General features: G+C 37.2%; 1 protein-coding gene across 3 annotated transcripts in view; it reads left to right on the forward strand.

Annotated features, from left to right (window-relative positions):
• The window catches only part of NIPBL (NIPBL cohesin loading factor), a 155,736-nt gene that overhangs the window by 93,358 nt on the left and 37,701 nt on the right, over window positions 1-24,677 (forward strand). For all 3 annotated transcript variants that reach the window (XM_087715423.1, XM_087715425.1, XM_087715424.1), the window contains 12 exons: window positions 1,546-1,728; window positions 2,717-2,917; window positions 4,741-4,812; window positions 4,906-4,995; window positions 8,523-8,626; window positions 9,028-9,114; window positions 10,566-10,797; window positions 11,477-11,628; window positions 12,453-12,533; window positions 13,033-13,133; window positions 17,305-17,443; window positions 18,297-18,379. In XM_087715423.1, coding sequence (XP_087571549.1) covers window positions 1,546-1,728; window positions 2,717-2,917; window positions 4,741-4,812; window positions 4,906-4,995; window positions 8,523-8,626; window positions 9,028-9,114; window positions 10,566-10,797; window positions 11,477-11,628; window positions 12,453-12,533; window positions 13,033-13,133; window positions 17,305-17,443; window positions 18,297-18,379 — 1,525 coding nt within the window. The remainder of the gene's footprint in view (window positions 1-1,545; window positions 1,729-2,716; window positions 2,918-4,740; window positions 4,813-4,905; window positions 4,996-8,522; window positions 8,627-9,027; window positions 9,115-10,565; window positions 10,798-11,476; window positions 11,629-12,452; window positions 12,534-13,032; window positions 13,134-17,304; window positions 17,444-18,296; window positions 18,380-24,677) is intronic.

Genomic DNA, 24,677 nt, shown 5'->3' on the forward strand with positions numbered 1-24,677 from the left:
ATGAGTTTGACTGTAAAAAGTTCCATCCTTGACAATTAAGTTATTAATTACTTGAAAATAAATTGTAAAAATATTAGTTGATTCAACTTATTTTGATTTTTAATTCATATTTCCATGAAAAAATGATGATTATTGTTGTTAGTTATGAAATCTAGTTCTGTGAATCTACTGAAGTAGTATCTAGATAGCTGCTCATTGAAGCTCTTTCATTTGGATTCCTATACTGAACTGAGAGTTGAATTCAGTGGTCCAAATGGTTTATTTTAATTCAATGACTAGTTTTTGGTGGAATAATTTGATCTCTTAATAATCAAGATTTCCAGCTTGCATTTGGCCCACTCCATTTTCATAATGGTTAAAATATTAAAAGTTGCTACATTCATACAAAAAGACAGTGTTGTGGAAATTGCTGTTTATTGTCAATGAGAAAGCATTTGGTTCATGCTACTGGATTGTTCCTGCTTTGTTTTGTTCAACCAGCAGAAATTCAGGCACTCAAACTATGCCAAAGTTTGAATGAAAGGCATATTAGATAATGTGAGCAGCTTATTTTGTATATAAAGTGGAAGAGATAGCTCTACATTGCTTCAACACAAATTTTTGGAGAAGTTCAGTTCCAGTTTATTGTTCCTGAACAACAAATGCCAGAACCTTGCAAACCACTCCTGGGAGGAAACAATTCAGCTGCATATTTTCTCTTAGAACAAATTAGAATTTAAAATGAGATCCTGAATCATTGTCATGTCTAAGCTTTCTATAGGAAGCAAAACAATGTAATGTGCCACAGCAAAACATACATATACAAAATGTCTTTGTGTTTACCAGAGTGAATTAGGCATAAAGACCCTATGTAGATAACAAAGTTATAATGTTGACAAGGTAGTTGCACTCAAAAATATCCACTACTCCTTAAAACATCAGTCAGAAGGGTCTCAGGTGAACAATTTACATTTTGTCTTACCTTTGAAACTATGGTGTAATCATTTTTTTCTTTTTATTGGCTTTGTATCTTCTTTAATTTAATTTTTTATAAATGCTTACCATGACTTTCATAATAGCTGTTCTATCTAAAGATGTGAATTTAAAAAAAAAAAACAGAAATAAATATAAAATTAGATAAATGAAGAAAAGGTAGTCTGCTAATATTACCACTTTTATTTCTCATGACCACTAGAATTAAATATCTCATTTCTAACATTCAGCCATTATATTCCACAATTGAATTTTTCAGATTTATTTTAGATGGCATTTTATCTTCTATTTTCATATAATTCTTAAAATAAATGTAAACTAGATACGTTCTGAGAGAGATAGAAACATTTTAGACTCTTTTTACAACAGAGTTCTTGTCATGTTTACATTTACTTTCCATTTTTAATAAATAGAAACAGATAATACTGTGTGTTTTTAAGTTACTATACCATTATTAATAATTTATAAATTGGCTTGGGGGTTTGATGTGAAAAGCAGTATAAAATGTTAATTTGTCTTGTAGGTTTTAACAATATTTGAATTTATATTCACTTACATACTCTTGATTAATAGGTAGCATAGATCAGTCAGTGTTAAAGGAATTACCTCCAGAACTACTAGCAGAAATTGAATCCACCATGCCACTTTGTGAACGAGTGAAAATGAATAAACGTAAGCGTAGCACAGTAAATGAAAAACCAAAATATGCTGAAATTAGTTCTGATGAAGACAATGAAAGTGAAGAGGCCTTTGAAAGTAAGTAGAATGGTGATTTCTTTTGATAATGGTAATACATGTATTTAGTAATATGTTTTCTAGCAATTTGAAAGTCAATATTGCTAATTTGATTAAAGCAGTTTACACGGATGAGACCAGGATAGACTGCTGCAATACATGCACACACATCCACAACCACAACCACAACCACTCACTCACTCACTCACTCACTCACAGACACTTTATGTTAATGGGAATATTAAACCCAGCAAGCTATAATGTTTATTAAGTAATCTGATAAATAGTTTTCTACACTGTGTAAAAGCATATGTAATTTAGTTAAGTAATAGTCAATAATCTCACTTTTTTTAAAGGCAAATGAAAGAGGCTACAGAGGTGTAATGGGACAGGAGGCTTTAGAGTCAAGTTTATGTGCTGTGACTGGAATACATCAAAAAGAAAAACACTAGGGCTCCTTACTGAGAACTTGAAAATGTAGAATCAAAATTGAATATAAAGTATTTGAGCTAGGGCTGCAAATGCTAATGAATAATTTTGTATAGATATTGGTACAAGGTTTCAAATTAACAAAATAAATGAATATGTGATCTGTAAATGCAATGGCATATTGCTTATATTATTTATTTAAAACTAAGCTATGGAACTGGTTCTAGCAGCAAAATTATTAAAATGAAGTTATAGGGTTTCCTTTATGGAAAATAATTTCCTGTGAGATTTATTGCAAAGGTTTAAGTAACTGAAATTAGAACTGGGAAGAAAACATTTTAACAACTAAACAAACCATAAAAAATGAACAGGCATTTTGTAATAAACTCTGAAATGATAATTTTAAAATATTGAATATTGAAGCTGTTTTTAAATTTTTCATTTAAGATTTACAAATGGGTATTTCTGAATTTTTTCCTCAAAAAGTGCTGCTGTGCCAAGAAAGAACTTTGCATGTTTAATTTCTCATAACTGAAGCCTTGTAGATCTGCTTTGCACTGATAACAGTGGTTATTTCTAGCTTCTCGGAAAAGACATAGAAAAGACCGAAATGATGACAAAGCCTGGGAATATGTAGAACATGACAGACGTTCCGGAGATCATAAAAGGAGTGCCCATTATCATGAAGGAAGGAGGAGTTCTGGTAGCAGCCGATACCGCGGTCGAAGTCCAGAAGATTCAGACGTGGATGATTATTCTCCTCCTCCTAGTCTTAGTGAAGGTAGTAGGATTGCCAATTGTTTTTATCTGCTATTGGGTGCACGTCAGGTTTCCTCTCAAGCATTCCCGTTTTTGGGGACCAAGGAAGTATGTCTTCTCTGTTGTGACTTTCACACTCTGAAACAGCATCCACCCAGATATGCAGTTAGTGCCATCTCTCCTGGGATTCCAAAAAGTCTTTAGGTTCTGGCTTTAGGTCCTTATTGCGTGGTGGTGGTGGTGGTGGTGTGTGTGTGTGTGTGTGTGTGTGTGTGTGTGTGTGTGTTATTGTTACAGTTCTTTTAGCCCAGACTGTCTATGGCATATGTTTTTTACTGTTTTATGATTACGTAAGCCTGGGCATATTACGTAATCATAAAACATAAACGTCCTTTTATTAAATTAAATGAGTAAAATTAAATCTTCCACATGAAGATCTAGGATGTATTTACTTGAACAAAGAGGTTGAGTCTGTAATTAGAGCTAATATCACCAAACTTGAGTCTGATAAATTTTACCTGTAATGAGGAGATTCAGACACATTAAATTACAAGGAGAAAGCCTCAGATACGAAAGTAGCTAAATTTTACCAGAATTGGGTCACTAATAAAGGAAAATTAACTCCTTACTATTAATTGGCTTGTTTTCAAGATACAGCTTCAGGTCAAAATTGCATCAAAATAATTCAAAATTATTAGGGGGATGTGCGATTATGCTCCATAACCTTTCTGCAAAATGTGATAAAGCAATGAGAATGGTGCCACACCAATCATTATAAATTTATATTTTTCTTGATATCAATAACATAGCTTTCCATTCATTTACTGGTTTTTCATGTAACATTTTCATGCTTTTTGCATGAAAAATTGACCAGATCTAACATCAGATTAAACGACGAGGTTCCATCTTTATTCAGTATCTAAACTGTGCTTTTCTCTTGTGAATTGCAGTAGGATCATCTCTGGGATGATTCCAACAGTAATCAACAAGTGTGGACCAACTCCATTTCCCTTGGTATCTTTTCTCCAGATCTGTGCTGTCCTGGAGGATTCTCTTCCCATTCTCATCACTCTGTTCTAAGGGAAATAGTCTAAATGCGAGCATAAGAAGGGAATTTTCAGTAACATGTTTGCATCAAATGTTTTATAGGACCTAAGCAAATTTTCCACATGTTTTTCATAATCATCTGCTTTGCTATTTTCAAGAAGCTCAGTTGCCATTCACTTGAAGGCTTTGTACTCTTCCGTGTGGTACCATTTTCATTATTCTGCCATACTTTGTTGAGAAGTTATGGGGCATCATCATCATCATTAGACACCTTCCTCCCTTTTAAGCAAATATACTCACCTTTGTATAAATCTTTATTGTGAACTATTTTCAAAACTTCAGCCAACCAGCACCTTTATCACCTGTATTCTAATTCATCTAATCAAAATATGTAAGAATTAACACATTTTATCTTGGAAATTGATAATTTCCCCAAATTTATAGACCAGTGTTATCAATACCCAGGTATTTTGAGGGCAGTAAAAACATTTTTATTTATAGTCTTACCTTATAGAAATTGTTTGGTGCTTTCAATGAAATGTTAACTTAAAGGGGTTCTTCCTGTAATATATGTATGTACTATTATTCATGAATTAATGGTGTACTGTACAGTATTTTTAAATTCTGTGACTTGTTCTTCAACTATAAATAAATACATATTTAATGTACTTTATACTATTTTAGATATATTATAAACCAACTGTTGAAAAAACATTTGTATAGTTATAATATACTCTACAGAAAATAACATTTCTTTTAAATATCTAATTTTATAAACTTTATATTTTTAATTTAAAGTGGCTAGAAAAATGAAGAAAAAAGAAAAGCAAAAGAAAAGGAAAGCTTATGAACCAAAGTTAACTCCTGAAGGTATTCTGCCTTTCTAATATTTTTGACATGTCTCCGTTTTGATTATTGCAATTAGTTCTTCATGACTCAAATTATATTGCCTGGTTTTTGTAGAAATGATGGATTCTTCTACATTCAAGAGATTCAGTGCTTCAGTTGAAAATATTTTGGACAATTTGGAGGACATGGATTTTACTGCATTTGGTAAATATTTTTAAAGCATAATGTTCTCTTGACATGTCTTCCCATGACATTGGTATTTTCTGGTTTAAACTAAGCTATGTACTTTTACTTTTTAAAACATATGTTCTTCCTCAAGGCATACATTTATTAGAGATGTCATATTGGCATATCTGGAGAAACCCGAATGTGAAAGCCCCTGGTTTTCCCCGTTTCCACAACTTGTCCATCCACCACTGTGACAGCCCCGAAGACATCCACTAAAGATGGTTTCAGGGCTCGCAGACACTTATTTAAGATATGTTAGAATGATTGAATTTTGTTACAAAGTGCAAATTTCCTAAAGTATTTTTTCACTTGCCCAACATCTAAGTGCTGCTTAAATGTTGTTGTGGGAAATTATAATCCCTTTGTAATTAGCAATTCATGTGATGTGTGAACTCACATATTGCTTGACACGTCAATTTAACTTTTTGAAGTGATGCATTAATAATAATTTATCAGAAATAAATATTTCTCTATAATAAGCAGTACAGCTAGTCCTTGACAAGTAGTACGTAGAAGTTCCAATAATCACACTCCATGGTCACATGATTGTACTTTGGCACCCAGCAACCAGTCTATTTATGATAATTTGCAGCGCCCTACGATCTTCTGAGTGCAAATTATGGTCAAATTGCTTGAAAACCGGCATATATTGTATTTTTCGAAGTATAAGATGCACCCAGATTTTCAGACTCTTTTGAGGGAAAAAGGTGCGTCTTATACTCCGAAAAATACAGTAGTTCCACTTTTAGGCAAAATCATGCCCATAGAGAACCATTGGTTTACTTAACTGTTGTTGTTATTGTTAGTCGTGAAGTCGTGTCTGACAGATTGCAACCCCATGGACAATGTTCCTCCAGGCCTTCCTGTCCTCTACCATCCCCTGGAGTCCATTTAAGCGCATGCCTACTGCTTCGGTGACTCCATCCAGCCACCTCATTCTCTGTTGTCCCCTTCTTCTTTTGCCCTCTATCATTCCCAGCATTAGGCTCTTTTCTAGTGAGTCCTTCCTTCTCATTAGGTGGCCAAAGTATTTGAGTTTCATCTTCAGCATTTGGTCTTCTAAAGAGCAGTCAGGGTTGATTTCCTCTAGGACTGACCTGTTTGATCGACTTGCAGTCCAAGGGACTCGCAGGAGTCTTTCTCCATCACCATAGTTCAAAGACCTCAATTCTTTGGCGCTCTGCCTTCCTTATGGTCCAACTTTCACAACCATATGTTGCAACTGGGAAAACCATAGCCTTGTCTATACGTACTTTTGTTGTCAGGGTAATGTCTCTATTTTTTAGTATGCTGTCTAGATTTGCCATAGCTTTCCTCCCCAGGAGCAAGCGTCTTTTAATTTCTTGGCTGTAGTCCCCATCTGCGGTTATCTTGGAGCCCAGGAAAATAAAATCTGTCACTCCCTCCATTTCTTCCCCATCTATTTGCCAGGCATTGAGAGGGCTAGATGTCGTGCCAACTTTTGCACTCTCCTCCTTCACCCACATCAAGAGGCTCTTTAGTTTCTCTTCACTTTCTGCCATTAGAGTGCTATCATCTGCATATCTAAGATTGTTGATATTTCTCCAGTAATCTTAATTCCAATTTGTGATTCATCTAGCCCCGCCTTTCTCATAATGTGCTCTGCCCTTGAAGAGCATCCGGCGACTTCAGCTAGTCCAGAATGCGGCCGCGCGAGTGATTGTGGGTGCTCCTCGGTTCGCCCACATAACACCTATCCTCCGCGAGCTGCGCTGGCTACCTGTTGATCTCCGGGTGCGCTTCAAGGTGCTACTTACCACCCATAAAGCCCTTCATGGTAGTGGATCTGGGTACTTGAGAGACCGCCTCCTGCCAATTACCTCCTCGCGACCGATTAGATCACACAGATTAGGCCTCCTCCGAGTTCCATCTGCCAGCCAGTGCCGACTGGCAACTACGCGGAGGAGAGCCTTTTCAGTAGTAGCTCCGACCCTTTGGAACGACCTCCCCGCGGAGATTCGTACCCTCACCACCCTCCAGACCTTCCGCACAGCCCTTAAGATCTGGCTATCCCGCCAGGCCTGGGGTTAAAGATTGGGATCCGTCCCCACCCGAATGATGAATGAATGTTGCTTCTATTTTTAATTGTGTATTGTCTGTATATGTCATTACGTGTATCCCCTCCCTATAGGTTGTAAGCCGCCCTGAGTCCCCTCAGGGAAAAGGGCGGCCTATAAATAAAAGCAATCTAAATCTAAATCATATAAGTTAAATAAGCAGGGCAACAGTATACAGCCTTGCGGAACTCCTTTCTCAATTTTGAACCAATCAATGGTTCCGGGTCCAATTCTCACTGTTGCTTCTTGACTCGCATATAGGTTTCTCAAGAGACAAATAAGATGGTCTGGTACTCCCATCATTTTAAGAACTTGCCACAATTTGTTGTGATCCACACAATCAAAGGCTTTAGCATTGTCAATGAAGCAGAAGTAGATGTTTTTCTAGATGTTTTTTTCTGGATGTTTTTAACAACTGTAGATTCACCCAATAACTGCAGTTATTAGCTCAATGACCACTACAATACGGGGCATAAAATTGGATCAGTCATATCATTGACCTGTTTTATAACTGTCACTAATTATGATCATAATGAGCAGGCTCCACTACTGTCGTTACTCAGGGACTATTTGTACTCTTCTCTTTTAAAACTTTAATATACATATCAATAAAGGAGAATATTTGTAGGTCAGGGTTGAAATTAGGGTCTTTGGTGCTCTCTGAACTTGGTTGTTTTCTTCCAGATGTTTCATTACTCAAACTAAGTAAACAGAACTGATGATGTTACCTAGTTTGGGTAATAATGAAACATCTGCAAGAAAAGGAGCAAACTTAGAGAGCAAAGGTTCCCTCATATATATATGAAAACAAATATATAAATTTATATTTATTCTATTACACTCTAGTTTTTATTTTTGTTCTTATTCTGATATTCATAACTTTCAAGTTGCTTTATATCTTTCTTTTTGGTTTTAACTCTATCCCATTTAAAACGAATTTCTTCCTTGGATTCTTTATTGCTATATTTTCCATTAATATTGTTACCTTCTGTGTCAAGATTTCTGTCACACGCTGGTCTTCCTGATATTGGCTTAGCCTCTGGACTTGTCCATTGTGAATGGTTGGTGAATGGTTGGTAGGGAGAAGTGGGAAGAGATGTTTTCCCATACTTTGTCTGGACATAATCCTTCCTCAGCCTCAGCCTATCACTGCTTAGCTACTTAACCTAGCATTGGATGGACAGGGAACTATCTACCATCCTCATTACTTACCTGCTCTCACAGATCTCATGCTGCCATTACCAATATATTTTGCTGATGCCATTCTCCACTCATTTGACACTGCTACATGGTTCTGGTGGCTCTATACGCAAAAACAGAAGACCAGAGAAATCATTTAACATTTAATTTATATATTTTTGTAATGATGCATTATTTAAGTACATCAAAAGGAAAAGTGAGTGTATTCTTTTGTTTTATTTTTAGGTGACGATGATGAAATGCCTCAGGAGTTATTACTGGGGAAGCATCAACTAAGTGAATTGGGCAGTGAATCAGCTAAAATTAAGGCCATGGGCATTATGGATAAGGTAAGTTACTGCTTCCTTAAAAATGAAGACATAGCAGATGTTTATAAGAGACTCTTGTAAAAATCTTTGGTTTGAAATACATTTTGATATTGAGGCCACATGGGAGAGACTGAGAAATACACATCTGTTTTTATCCTTATATTACCAAATATGTGTGTGTGTGTGTGTGTGTGTGTGTGTGTGTGTATGTTGTGCTTCTCAAAGAATCCAGAGTGAACTCTTGTGAGGTCCTTGGCAAGCTGTTTTTAAAAAGTTTAATTCTGAGCAAAATTGAATTTAAGCTATTTGCTTTCAATGTTGCATGATGCATAATCTTGGTTTGTCTAATGAATCTAAATGTCAAACACAGAAAAGTATTAATTTCTGTTCATGTATTTATTTATTATTTTTGGATTTTTTAGCTTTCAACTGAAAAAACAGTGAAAGTCCTGAACATCTTAGAGAAAAATATTCAAGACGGCGCAAAGCTTTCAACTCTGCTTAATCATGTAAGCTGTTAAATAGGTTGATGATAGCATATTAATATCACAGGTGCTTTTATTTGGAATGTGTAATTATTTTGACATAGGTTTTAAGTCCATCAAGTATTAAATTCAGCATTTAGTAATAAATGCTTTCCAAAAGTACTTGAGAATTCAGTTTTTAACAGCAAACAAGACAACCCACGATTCCTTGGGATGTAGTTTACCTGATCTGTCAGTGCCTTCAACAACAGCAAAGTTTCTAATATAATGCTTTCACTGAAAAAATCCTTAAAAATTCAGGGAGGTATTCAAAGATCTATCTATTTTGAAACTAACTGTTGTTGAACTGTGTATCATTAGGAGTTGACCATAATAAATGTTTTATAATATGTCATAAAATCATTTATGATCATTGTTATATTATAAAATATTTTATATATTTTTTCCAAATCCAGTTCCATGGATTTGGCAATTACTGTATTCTTGGGATGCTGCAATTCTCATAAATACATTGCAAGTGCCCAAATTTTGATCATGCGAGTGTGGCCATATGTGTAAGATCTCTGATTTTTACACTGAAGTGTAAAAGTAACTTTTTTTCAATACCTTGTAACTTAGAATGATTGCTAACAAGGGTTGTAAGTCAAGGACTACCTTTAGTAGCAAATTCCGTCTGTGGTTATCCAGAAGATTATACAGATGTGACTGAAATATTTGGTGTGGATAATGAGATCCCGGATTGCAGGACAATCCTCTTCTAGTTTCCGGTGAAGAGCTTTTTCCAAATTCACAGATTAAAACTACAAGGAGGTTTCATCACAAGTGGTGTCCAATTGAAAGATGTGCATATTTTTACAACTGTGGTTTGAACTAGAATGTGAAACAACAGCCAAAATAATTTTAAATTGTCAATGTGATAATGAAGCATACAGGCTGTCCTCATTTAGTGATCGTAATTGGGATCAACAACTTGGTTGTTCAGCATAAAGTCACTGAATGGGGCAGTTGCTAAATGATTATCTAGTTAGACACCTGGGAATAAATGAATTTAGCCATTATATAGAAATCAAAAATTGTAGGAGAAGAGCAGACAGAGCTGAGGGAATCATCAGCCAAGAGGATTCCCTCAGAATGTTAAGGAACTTAACGTTCCCACAAATGGTCTAATTCCAACCTCTCTTGAAATTCTTTTGACTCTTATCTGGCACCAATTTAGTGTTGAACTTTAGTTGACTAGATTCTTGTGTATAGGAACTGCAATTTAATGTTTGAGCCTGACAATACTAATGTTACTTTAGATATAATTAATGGGACAGCACAGCTAGTAATAAGCTGGAAAATATATTTGAGGATTTTTTAAATTGAAAAACATGAATATTTCATTAAAGTTTATGAAGTGATTTTTTAAACTTTATTGAGATTTTTCCATATTATTGCTGAAACAGATTTAAGGCTAATGATCTTATTTTTGACAGAATAATGATACTGAAGATGAAGAAAGATTATGGAGAGACTTGATCATGGAGAGAGTCACAAAATCTGCCGATGCCTGTCTTACAGCTATCAACATTATGACATCACCCCACATGCCCAAAGCTGTATATATTGAAGATGTAATAGAAAGAGTTATTCAGTACACTAAGTTTCACTTGCAGAACACAATTTATCCTCAATATGATCCTGTTTATCGATTGGATCCACATGGTGGTTAGTATAAGAATAAATAAATATATTGATTATCCTGAAAGCTATTGGCATTTAAATTGGAGGTAGAGTTGTTACTATCTGCCCATATTAACAAAGAAGCATGGAATTAGAGTGGCTACTTCAACATTTGCCTTGAGCCAAACTTGATCTTTATTTTCATTTTTGAAAGGCCCAATTTCTGGGAATTTTGCTATAGCTTTTTCCATTCATCAAATGTTCTATAGCTTCTTCTTTGCTATACGGCATCATGTTTAATTTAATAAAATTTAGCTAAATCCCTATCCTCTTGAGTTGCTGAACCAATTTATATACTAGTTTCCTCAAGTTTAGAGCTTTAATTTTTTATCTTTATTTAAGCTTTCACTTGTTCTGTACCAGTGAAAAACTATTAGCAAAGTTAAGGTTACCAAATTCTTAATTCATACATGCCTGTTTTACAGATTGCCTTTCTGTCATCTATAATAGTAGTCATTCCGTTTTTAAATCATTAGTTTAGTGACATTATTTTAGTTAATTTTATTTCATTCTCTCTTTTTTCATGAAGACTTTTGATTCCTTTTCCTAAAAATATGTGATGAATTATGATTGGTGAAAGGAAAAAATATAAACCTTAATAAAAAATTTTGTCTCTCTGATTTGTAATATTTCTAAAATGCAATTTGATTTGTTTTTTTTTTAGGTGGTGTGTTAAGCTCAAAAGCAAAGCGTGCCAAGTGTTCCACTCATAAACAGAGGGTAATAGTGATGCTGTATAACAAAATTTGTGACATTGTTAGTAGTTTGGCTGAATTACTAGAGATACAGCTTCTAACTGACACTACAATTCTTCAAGTAAGTTGGATTCATGTCATTCTGATTTCCCCCCCGCCGCACTTTTCCCTACAACTTTACCCTTCAGTAGGTATTTTAATAATTAGAATAGATCGTTCCTCACTGCTTAACAATAAAGCTTTAAACTGTTAGTCTGCTAGAGTAATTCAATATAGTAGTGTGAAAAATCAGTTCTGAATATAATAAGAATAGACAAATATAATTTTGAAGATTAGTAACTTCTAGTAACTTCTATATATTCTATCTAACATATATAACAGCATTCTGTGCGCCTTCAACATTTAGTCATATCGGCCACATGACCATGGAGAAGTCTTTGGACAGCACTGGCTCTTTGGTTTTGAAACGAGATGAGCTCCACCCCCTAAAGTCGGGAACGACTAGCACATATGTGCGAGGGGAACCTTTACTTTACCTTTAACTTCTATCTGACTTTCTATCTGGTCAACAATCTTGTAAAATATTTGGTTTTGTAACCATTGCCAACTCTCTAGATATTTCCAGTTGCCTCCTGTTAACTTTGTAAATGTTCCTCTTATAAAATGATTATACAGGGTTTGAACATAGTTCCTTGTAATTGTATTTCACTGGGCTAATATGGAAGCACAGAACTACTGTACAAACAAATATAATTTGTTTTTTCCCTTCCAATTTGACACTGAACATTTCTTTAAACTTAGCATTATGTTTGTTTAATTGTAACTTTAAACTACTTCATTTAAAAATATACAAATTTAAAATATAAACAATGATTGTATTTAACTTAAAACGTTTTTATCAGTTCGTCAGCCATGATGAATGTATTTTTTCTTTTTTCTTTATAGATTTCTTCAACGGGAATAACACCTTTCTTTGTAGAAAATGTCAGTGAACTTCAGTTGTGTGCCATCAAACTAGTCACTGCTGTAAGCATACTATTTAAACCAGTATTTCATTTTAAAAATGATTTTGTATTTTCTGTATTTATGTATGTAAAACAATAAGGGATTTCATGAGTTACTTAAATCGTTTCTTTACCAAAGCTTTACCATTTTAAAACCTAAACTGTAGGTCCTAAAAGCAATTGTAATTTTTAAAAATGGAGAGTGCAAGTGCCAGAATGTACTCTGTCATTCGCATATATTTTCCATTCAACAAAGAATTCTAGTCATTGCTGCATGTAATGTAGATTTCAAGATTCATCTGAATTACTTTAAAAATTAATTATACAATATCTAAATCATCTATAGGATAATTGGCAATAGTAAGTTAGTTCTACAGGGATGGAGCTAGTTAAGAACATGCAAAATAGGATTGGTAGTTTATTGGGCGAAAAACAGAAAAAAACTGTAATGACATTTTCCATTGTATGCTTTTCCTTTATAAAGAACAATATTTTTTTAAAAAAACATTAATTTTAAACAGGTTTTCTCAAGATACGAAAAACATAGGCAATTAATATTAGAAGAAATTTTTACTTCACTTGCAAGGTTACCAACCAGCAAAAGGAGTTTGAGAAATTTCAGGTAATATATAACAACAAAACCCCTATTTGATGCAATATGTATCTTTTATATACATATATATTAGAATTTTTGAGGGTTTAAAATGTGCTTACCTCTTTTACTGGAATATGGAAGAACCGAGGTGGCGCAGTGGTTAAATGCAGCACTGCAGGCTACTTCAGCTGACTGCAGTTCTGCAGTTTGGCTGTTCAAATCTCACCGGCTCAAGGTTGACTCAGCCGTCCATCCTTCCGAGGTGGGTAAAATGAGGACCCGGATTGTTGGGGGCAATATGCTGACTCTGTAAACCGCTTAGAGAGGACTGAAAGCCCTATGAAGCGGTATATAAGTCTAACTGCTATTGCTATTGCTATATGGAAATTAATATATGTTTAACTGCATTGGGTCAGTATTAATTTTTGATGAATGGACAGCATAAGGATTATTGAATTATAGTGGTGCAATAACCAGAGCATGGTGGTTATAGAAGAAAAATCAGATATGTTGGGGTAAAGAACCATACTTTGATTGTCACAGAATTGGGACATATTAAGAGATTTTTTTAAAGAAACAAAGTAACTTCTACTTGTACTTTACATGAATTAGTCAATAAAATCCCAAGTGATTTGCTTTGGTAGCTAAATGGAAATTCAGTTAAGAATGACCGATTCTATTAGTGCAATGTAGTCAGTGGTGGGTTGCTCTTACCATAGGTACCGGTACACTGCTCACGGGGCCGTGTATCCTGTTCGTGCATATGTGCTGCGCGTGCACTACCCCTGCAACACCCAGCTGCTTGTTGGCTCAGGCGTTGTACACGCATGCACAATTGGCTGGTTGCTTTAAAAACAGGTAGAACGTGGGTGGGAGGATGGACCAAACAAACCACAGTACCAGTATGCTCTCAGTTGCTCCCGGCTACTACCGGTACGGCTGTACCGTACTGTACCTGGAGGAACCCACCACTGAATGTAGTAATACAATGTTACCGTACAACTGCCCAGACCGGTTCCACTTTTCCTATTAGCTAGTTAATAGGTCTATGTCTTAGTTAAATCTACTACATAAGTACATTGAAAAAATGAAAAGGAGGAGAGCCATGTATGAAACCTAGCTTTTCTACAAATGTACCATATTTTTCAGACTATAAGATGCATTGGAGTATAATGCCGAGCAATGGTAACCACCTGCACCAGGGAATATACTAGGGCACTTAGGGCAGCTAAAAGATCACACATAGCCTCCCTGGTCGCATCCGCTGAGTCCCGCCCAGCCGCCCTGTTTAGGATAACCCGCTCCCTATTGAACAAAAGGGAGGCGGGGGAACCCTTGCAGGGCAGAGCTGAAGAATATGCCCAATTCTTAGCGGACAAAATTGCTCGGTTTCGGACGGACTTGGACTCCACACCCGCAGTTCCAGCCGAGACTCAGGGGGACCAAGTACAACAGCTCTGGGTTGAGTTTCAGGAGGTTGGCCCCGGGGATGTGGACAAGGCCATGAGAGCTGTGAGTTCCTCCACCTGTGCTCTGGATCCGTGTCCCTCATGGCTGGTTTCTAACTGCAGTGAGGTGACACGAGGCTGGATCCAGGCGGTTGTAACCGCCTCTCTTCGGGAGGGGAACTTCCCCGCCGCACTGAAAGCGGCGGTGGTGAGACCCCTCCTGAAGAAGCCATCCCTAGATCCAGCTGTCCTTAACAACTATCGCCCGGTCTCCAACCTCCCCTTTTTGGGGAAGGTTGTTGAGAAGGTGGTGGCCTTCCAGCTCCAACGGTCCTTGGAGGAAGCAGACTACCTAGACCCCTTCCAGTCAGGCTTCAGACCCGGTTACAGCACTGAAACCGCCTTGGTCGCATTGATGGATGATCTTTGGAGAGCCAGAGATGAAGGACATCCCTCCATCCTGGTCCTCCTTGACCTCTCAGCGGCTTTCGATACCATCGACCATGGTATCCTTCTGCGAAGACTGCGGGAGGTGGGAGTGGGAGGCACCGTGTTACGGTGGTTCTCCTCCTACCTCTCGGACAGGTCGCAGTCGGTGTTAGTGGGAGGGCAGAGATCGTCCCCAAGGCCCCTGAAATATGGGGTGCCGCAGGGTTCGGTCTTATCCCCCCTACTATTTAACATTTACATGAAACCGCTGGGAGAGATCATCCGTAGGCACGGGATTAGATACCATCAATACGCGGACGATACTCAATTGTATCTGTCCGCCCCGTGCCAAATCAATGAAGCGGTTGACGTAATGGACCGGGGGCTTGAAGCCGTCATGGACTGGATGAGGATTAACAAGCTTGTGCTCAACCCAGAAAAGACCGAGTGGCTGTTGTGTTTTCCTCCCAAAAATTTGGCCACTAATCCAACACTCAGGCTGGGGGGTCAAATTTTACACCCCTCAGAGAGGGTTCGCAACTTGGGAGTCCTCCTGGATCCACAGCTGTCATTCGACCATCATATAGCGGCTGTGACCAGGGGGGCATTCGCCCAGGTACGCCTGGTGCGCCAGTTGCGACCCTACCTGAACCGGGAGGCCCTCACAACAGTCACTCGGGCCCTCGTGATTTCTAGGCTGGAATACTGCAACGTGCTCTACATGGGGCTGCCCTTGAGGAGCATCCGGCGACTTCAGCTAGTGCAGAACGCAGCCGCGCGAGTGATCGCGGGTGCACCCCGATTCACCCGCATTACACCTATCCTCCGCGAGCTGCGCTGGCTACCTGTCGATCTCCGGATGCGCTTCAAGGTGCTACTGATCACCCATAAAGCCCTACATGGCAGTGGATCTGGATACTTGAGAGACCGCCTTCTGCCAATTACCTCCCTACGACCTATAAGATCCCATAGGTTAGGCCTCCTCCGCATTCCATCGGCCAGCCAGTGTCGGCTGGCAACCACAAGGAGGAGGGCCTTCTCAGCAGCGGCCCCGACCCTTTGGAACGAGCTCCCCGTAGAGATTCGTACCCTCTCCACCGTCCAGGCCTTCCGCACAGCCTTGAAGAACTGGCTCGCCCGTCAGGCCTGGGGATAAGGACCATTACCCCGCCCGAATGTTGTATGCATGTTGCTTATTATTTTATTATGTGTTGTCGTCTTAGTGTTGTATTCCCCCCTCCCTGGTTTTCTGTGAGCCGCCCTGAGTCCCCTCAGGGAAAAGGGCGGCCTACAAATAAAATCAAATAATAATAAATAATAAGACGCACCAAGATTTTGAAGAGGTAAATTGTAAAAAAAATTTTTTGCCTTCCCCGGCCCCCAAGAGGACCTTGCAGGCCTCCCAAACCCTCTACATGCCCTGTTTTTTTGTGAAAAACGGGGCATGCAGAGAGTTTGGAAGGTCTGCAAAGTACTCCTGGGGGCCGGGGAGGGCAAAAACGCAATGCGTGGGGGGTTTGGGAGGTGAAAAATGGGCCATTTTTTTGTGAAAACGGAGGGTTTGGGAGGCCTCTAGAGAGCTCATGGGGGCTGGGGAGGGCAAAAACAAGCAAAAAATGGGGCTTACAGAGAGTTTGGAAGGCCTGCAGACTGCTCCTGGGGGCATGGGAGGGCAAAAACACCCCCATTTTTGTAAAAAATGGGCCTGTTTTCACTCATTTTTGCCCTCCCCAGCCCCCAGGAGCACTCTACTGGCCTTCCAAACCCCCTGCACACCTCGTTTTTTTGCAAAAAACCAGGCTAATTTTTGCAAAAAAATGAGCACTTTGCAGGCCTCCCAAACCCTCTGTACATCCATTTTTGCGAAAAACGGGATGCGTGGGGCGGGGTTTCCAAAATTGCTGTATTCAGTGTATTAGATGCACCTAGATTTTCACCCTCTTTTTTTGGGGGGGGAGGTGCGTCATACTCCAAAAATATGGTATTTTTCAGAAATATAAGAAAGAGTTGAGGAAAATATTTTTAATGTGAAGAATGCTTGAATTTCATTGTGAATGAAAACATTAATTTTTCATAAATTAATATTTGTTCCAGTCATATTCTAGTTTGTGAATATTTTACTCTTCTGGGATTGTTGGATACATTAGCTTTCTATTTACAAATCAGATCTGAAGTTTACTCGTAGTAATGGGATGCAATCTTTTCCCCAGGGTTGATTCTGTCTGAACGCAGTCACTATCTGAAAATTTGTCATGGATTCAAATGTTTGTTGTTGATTTTACTTTTGATAAACAATAAAGAGTTTTATATTTGTTCCACAGATTGAACAGCAGTGATACAGATGGGGAACCTATGTATATTCAGATGGTGACTGCATTAGTCCTACAATTAATTCAGTGTGTTGTGCATCTACCATCAGGTGAAAAAGATTCTAATTCTGAAGAGGAATCAAATAAAAAGGTGAGTCAGTTTTGGAAACATGTAACTTTCCTATGATTACATTAGCTACTGATGTGCATAATAAAAATATGATAACCATAGGAACACATAACAAAGAAGAAAGTTGAGAAAGAAGACAGTGAAGACACTTTCAACAGAAGGAAACAAATTAGAGAAAGTAGAGAAAGAAGGATATGGGAAACAGAACTGATTGATTAAAAGAAATATAACTGTAGTGAAGTGAAACTTATCTTTTCCAAGCTTCAACTCAGTTATCTCAGTTTAGCTATCTATTGTTAACTGACACTAGGCCATATGTCCTCTAGAAATTATGTATGTCTGTCCTTTCTTTCTTCATATTTATAACTTGCCCAAGTTCTGTAGAATTCTGGGACATGAATAATAACAAAGAACAAAATTATAACACTATATAACAACAATATAAACAATTATATACAAACAAATCCTTGACAGAGCCTCTCAATCAAATTTAAAAGGGCTGAAGATTCCCAGACAATGTAAATTACAGATTTTGTTTATGAAATGCTAGCAGGATACACTTGCCTATACCTCTGGAATAAATTGCTCTAAAGATTGGAGGCTATTTTGAGGAATGGCTGTCATCTGGTCTAGTCCTATTTGCTGTTCACAGAGTGGGTGGGTGGGATTACAATCAGATCCTCTTCCCCATGACCTGGCAAATTTAGTTCTGATGTATTTTGCCTAAAAGGGCTTTATAGGTAAAGCCTAGAGCTAGCAAATTGAATTATTGCCATTTTGCTCCTCGCCATCTATTGTGAGAACCATATATATTGTATCTGTTATTGCATAAATTTCAATACACGTTTTGTAACTCTGTTCTGTTTTGTTTTAGATTGATCAGGATGTCCTCATTACAAATTCATATGAAACAGCTATGAGGACAGCACAAAACTTCCTTTCTATTTTTCTCAAGAAGTGAGTAGATCTCACATTGTATATTGTAGGACTTATTTTTATTGAATAATTTTAATTTATCCCCATGGAGTTTTTTTATATTCTTTAAGACTATGTGGAAATGAGAAACAAAATAGAGATAGATCTTAATTCTAATTGCAAGGCTCATTGCATATGTTGCTAAAAGTAGTGTAGAAAATTAAGATGATATCTTCAGAGAAAATATTAAAGCTGGAGAGCATTTAAATTAAATACTTAGAAATAACATTCTAACTTGTAATTATTTTTCTTCTTACTCTAAAATTGGAAATATTGTTGTAGGTTTTGATCATTTATCAGAATACTTTTTCAACACTATTTAAACAGTGATCACTGTTAGCATGTAAAAATATTCAGAAATTGATTGGCTGTATGATTCTGTAGCCTAAATATTATTCCTGTATTTTCCCACTATTAAAATTCTAAGTTATAAAACATGCATACAGGTAGTCCTCAACTTACAACCATTTGTTTAGTGACAATTCAAAGTTTGATCCCATAGTGATGGGATCAAAATTCTGGCGCTTGGCAGCTGACATGTATTTATGACAATTGCATTTTCTGGGGTCATGTGATCATCTTTTGCAACCTTCCCATCCGGCTTTGAATAAAGCAAAGCCAGTGGGGAAAGCCAGGTTCATTTAACAACTCTAAGATTCATTTAACAACTGCAGTGATTTGCTTAACAACTATGGCAAAAAGGTGATAAAATGAGGTGAAACTCATTTAACAACTGCCCTCAGCAGTTGAACTCAATTGTAGTTGTACGTTGAGGTCTACTTGTATAGTATTCATTGAGAGATAAGGGTCACTTATAAGTAAGTATGATTCAATAAATTAATGAAATGAAATGGACACCACTGAGTTTTTTCTTTTCTCATTTTTGGTATAAGAGTCTTTCTGCAACAGATTGAGTATATCCAGAAAAGTTCCTTTGGCAGTGTGAATAATGAAACTGTTGTTTTTTCTACATATGCACCATATATTTGTTATACGTCACTTCAGGACCATTTGGAACTTTCTCACCTAATGTTCTTACCATGCCTACAGTTGTACCATATGACTAGATTTTGGGTTCTACTGATCAGATTTTTTTAAAGTGCCATAGTATTAACATATTCTTGATGAATAAAATTTCTTTTTTTAATTGAAATTCTTCATTTTTTACTACTTGTTGGCAAGATAGAAAAATATAGGATAGACAGCATCAACACAAGATGGATTCTTAACAGGCTGGCCAACCACACTTAAGGTGTAGTCATAAATTGAATTATATCTACATGGAAGGAAGCACTCAGTGGGATACTGTCTTAGGCCCAATATTCCTCAACATTTTCATAAATGACTAATTGCCATAAATGGCAATTCTCTATATTCCTTGATTCTACTACCATTCAATTGTTCTGGACCTTCTGTTCTATCCCCATGGGACTCTTCACTGGCTGCCAGTTCATATACTGATGTCTATGTTTAGGCCTCTCCACATTTCCCTTGTATCTGTCCTTTATTTATCCCTACAATTCTGCTTATTTATTACAGGTAGCACGGACTTACAATCATTTGTTTAGTGATTGTTTGAAGTTACAACAGCACTGAAAAAAATGACTTATAACTGTTTTCACACTGTGCTCACATGATCAGAATCGTGGCACTTAGCAACTGGCATGTATTTATGACCGTTGCACTGACCTGGGTTCATGTGATCACCATTTGCAACTTTTGTTACAAAACTTTTGTTACAAAATTAGGACCTAGCTCTTCTGAAGGAAGGAACTTTCCAGAAGACAAGTACTATGATAGAAAAGGCCCATCTATTTAACATTTCTTAGCTGAATGAGACCTGGAGCATGCTTATCTTGCCAGACTGGGTAGGATAGGTAGAAACAACTGGGGAAAGGTTATCCATTAAATAATTCAGTCCCAACTCACGAAGGGCTGTAAATGTGAAAAACATCACCTTGAAATAGATAAGAGAAGCCAGAGATGGTATTCTACCGATTCGGACCAGTTCGCCTGAACCGGTAGTGGAAATCACATTTGCCCCCGCCCACTCGCCCCAGTTCTATGGTATCCCATTTAGGCCCCTTTTTCACCAAAAGCTCATGCATGGAAGGCTTAGTGCATGCACGGAGGTGGCGCATGCACTCACATTTGCGAACCGGTAGGGAAGATAAGTAAGTACCACCCCTGCTGGAAGCAAACCAATAACCTGTGCAACTCACAAATCTGTGGTGTCACATACACTGAGTAAGATCCCTGGCACCAGAAGGTCCAAACACCCAAAGCATCTCAGCCTTGTTTAGATTGAACCATGGGAAAATTGGGAACTGGACAATAAGATTGAAAGTAGGACCTTGTTATATTAGCCTACTCTCATTATGATTGGTAGTTTGGGCAATATTTTATCTTATCATAGATATATGCACACTTTGCAATAGAATATTATGTTCTTTTGTTTATTTTAGTTTTAAACATTGGTTTTATTGATTGTTGTGAACTAATTTTATTGAATGGATTTTGGAACTTAGGATCTTTTCTTTTTGCCAGTATAGCGATTTAGTAAAGAGTTGTTACTACTATTTTAATTTAATGTCAGTTTCAACCTCCTATTATTTAGTTCACAACAGCTCCTCTTCACCCATGGATATTGAATCTTGGAGGGGAAATTCAGGACATGCTTTAAGATCTATTCATCTGAATTGCCCTCTTTACCATAGGAGTAATGAAAACTAAGACTTTCCCCTTTGTCCATCTCAAGATCACCAAGAGTGGAGCTGATTACATTCTTTAATTCATTTGCTGTATATTTTCCCAACAACAACAATCCAGTGAAGTAGGCTGGCCTGAGAGAATGTGAATGGCCCAAAATCAACCAATGACCTTCCATGTTCAAAAATGAACCTGTGACTTGATCCTTACTGTCTCCCAATAGGTCCCATGTGATTTTCGAGGATGGATCATTGATCTGCTTGATGTTCCACCTTTCATAAACTTAGTCCATGCAGCTCTACTGTCTAGAACGACTCAAGCAATCATTACACACATTGACCTTTTCCGTAATCGGGAATTTCATTCATTAAATATGCTTTGGCCTGATTGCATGACATACAGCTTTTTGAAATACTCTCACATCCAAGATTTTTTGTCTCCTTGAAGATGTTCACATATGAGTTGTGAACATCTTCATCATTTTTCATTTGGTTTTTTTTATGACTTGAAGATTACAAAGATTTTTGCCTTTGCTTCTAAACTCTAGGACCTGGAGCTTGTGTTCTGAACCTAATTATTTTGTTTCTAAAGCCTTTTTGGTCTATTTGACATCTAATTTTCATTTTCACTTGATGCTAAATTTGAGGATTTTGATACTTTGCCTTATTTTTTTCTATATGAATAGTGTATATAGTGTTCCTCCACCAATAAGGTACAATTTGCCTTTTAAATAACTGACTTCTAGTTGTATAATCTCATGGTATCTCATCACAAAGCTCAAGCTGTTCTATTCAGTCCATAGAGCACCTTAGCTTCTAGATCTATTACAAGAAATATTCCTTTATTCCTTTTCAGATTTTCTGATTCGTAAGGACAGTCGATACATACAGAGGAGTTTAAGCTCTATTGCTTATGTGATTCCATATGCTTGAGGCATTTTCAATTTCTTCCCTAATAAGAATCAACCTGTGTGGTTTTCCAACTGCTATTTAAAGGCTACAACTTCACTTATTCTGTCCGTTTTTGGATGTATCTTCTATAGGATTAGTACCTCTATTTCACTTTTCCAGGTATGGACATAACACATCTACTCCTCTCAGTTCAGCCTTGAGTCAAAGAATTCTACTAGTGGCTGATTTCAGAAAATCTCTCTGGAAATGTTCTCTCTGCTTGTTCTCACCACTGATACATCCATGTCCAGGTGAGATGCTCACCTCTGAACAGCCTGCATCTGAGGTGCTTGATCAAGGCATAAAGCATTGCAACACTTCAGTGAGCTTGAGCTCCTTGTAGTTTACATTACATTGGCAGCTTTTTAAGGTTTGTCCCTATGGTCAGCTTTCCATGTTAGACAGTTCCTTGGTAAATATGTACAAGATGACACAAAGCCTGCCCCACTTTTTGCATCTTACAGCATTGATGTATCTGACATGCCATCTTCATCTTGGCAATTCATATGCTTGAAAACAAGAACATGTTCATCAAGAATTACAGCTTTACTAGAATAGTGACTTACAAATGAAAGCTATATTGATGATGACCATTATCAGATGCCATGTGGTTAACCTGTTTACAAATTGAGACAAGTAATGTGTAATATTTTGCAATAGGCGGTTAAGGAGATCTCTAGACTCTTGGTAATCCATTTTTTCTTGGAATGGCCCTGTTTTAGACATGTTTGTCTAAACATCATCAGTTTCCTGCTGATCAGAATCCTGACAAAGATAAAAATAGATTAACCTGCCATAATGTCATCACACCATGGTGGTATTGGTAGCCATGGTTCACCATTTGCTTTGTCTTGTTTCTACAAATCTCACTGCCTTCTCAAACTCCTCTTGTGGCATTGGGGCAACATTTTCATCCAGTTCTTGAGATACAGGAGAGAATCTTTCTCTTCTATTCTGATATGTGGAAACAGTAATTCCATCCCATGAAATTTCACATCCATTGTTTTTTGTCTTTTACTTGTATTTGAAAGAGCAAAGTTTGGTTGTATTGTCTGTTAGGAGCTACCTTGTAGCTTACCTTGTTTCTTTTTTCTAATCCTTTTGTAAAGTATTTCATGAAGAGTTTAGCATATTTTTCTTTTCTTTTCCTGTACTCCCATATATTTTACAATACCTCATCACTGCCTCTTCATAATATCTCTCCGTTGCTATCGCCAATATTCTCCTCTCATGAAATGTAATCTTTCTAGTAACTGTGACATCAGTTTGTCCAACTAGGAGAATTGTTCGACTAATGAAGAAAGCTTCTATTCTATATTATATTTAGAGAAAAATAGTCTTTTGCCCTGATATTTCTTTCCTTCTGAATCAATGTATCGTATAGTATAGTCTCTTTCCTCACCATTGGAAATGATCACTCCATACCTTAGATGGTTATTATGCTCTTGCTTTTTACGTGGACCATGTGGCACCATTCCTATAGTGGAGTTAAATAAAGTGGCCACTTGGGCTTAGTCTTCCACTTTTTTCAATAGCTACAGACTGGGCCTCTATTCCACTTTGGCATTTGTCTTCAATCACTTCATAATGACAACATAGTCTTCTAGACATGAATATGTTTTGTTACTCATAGGTGTGGATCACAGAGATCATGATGGTGGAGAATTGGTTACTGAATTGTCAAGTGGTCATTTGGGAAATCAGAAAATTCACTTCCCATTCCTTGTGGTCTCAGATGACCCCATTGTTCCTTCGGATTTTCTGTGTTAGAATTAGGAAGTGAAGAATTTTTGTGACATAGTATTGTCCCCAAACAATTCTGTAAGCACTGAATGGTGTTTCTCAATCTTGGTGACTTCCAAATGTATGTACTTCAGTTCACAGAATTCCTCAATTAGAGTAGCCATAACTGCCATAACTGGAACTTGCAAATATTGAATTTTCCCAGCTTGAAAACTGCTGTAGAATGTTGTAAGAAATGAACAGAACAGAACAGAATAACAGAGTTGGAAGGGACCATGGAGGTGTTCTAGTCCATCCCCCTGCTCAGGCAGGAAACCCTAAACCATTTCATACGAATGTTGTCCAATCTCTTCTTAAAAACTTCCAGTTTTGGAGAATTCACAACTTTTGGAGGCAAATGCTTAGCTCTGACTCATAAGTTATATATATGTTTACAGATGATCACTTGAAGAATTGTAGTTATAGACAAATAACACATTTCTTATGAAAAGAAATTGACTTATGTTAGATTTAGCCTAGTCACAAATGTTTGTTCAGCTCAGAAATTGGATAAAATCAAATAATGTTGCTGGTGTTTTTTAAAGCCCTGAAGTAGGACAGTGATATTGGAAGGGCAGCCCAAATTCCTGTCTTACAGAGATCTTTAGAAGCCCTCTGTTACACTTCAACCATACATGAGATTAAAACTGAGCAGAGGGTACTTTTTACTGCACTTAAACTGTGAAACTTGTTTTAAGAGACCCGTCTTTTTTCCTAATACTCTTTCAGAAGTAATTGCTGTTTTCTGCTTCTTTTTTTTTAACCAGTTATTTTTATTTAAGCTTTAAAATGATTGCTATTGTACTATTCTACTGGTTAGTTTTATATATTGGCATTGA

The sequence above is a fragment of the Thamnophis sirtalis genome, unplaced genomic scaffold (assembly GCF_051295495.1).
Source record: "Thamnophis sirtalis isolate CommonGarterSnake01/CBP01778 unplaced genomic scaffold, rThaSir2_p1.2 scaffold_5, whole genome shotgun sequence".
NCBI lineage: Eukaryota > Metazoa > Chordata > Lepidosauria > Squamata > Natricidae > Thamnophis > Thamnophis sirtalis.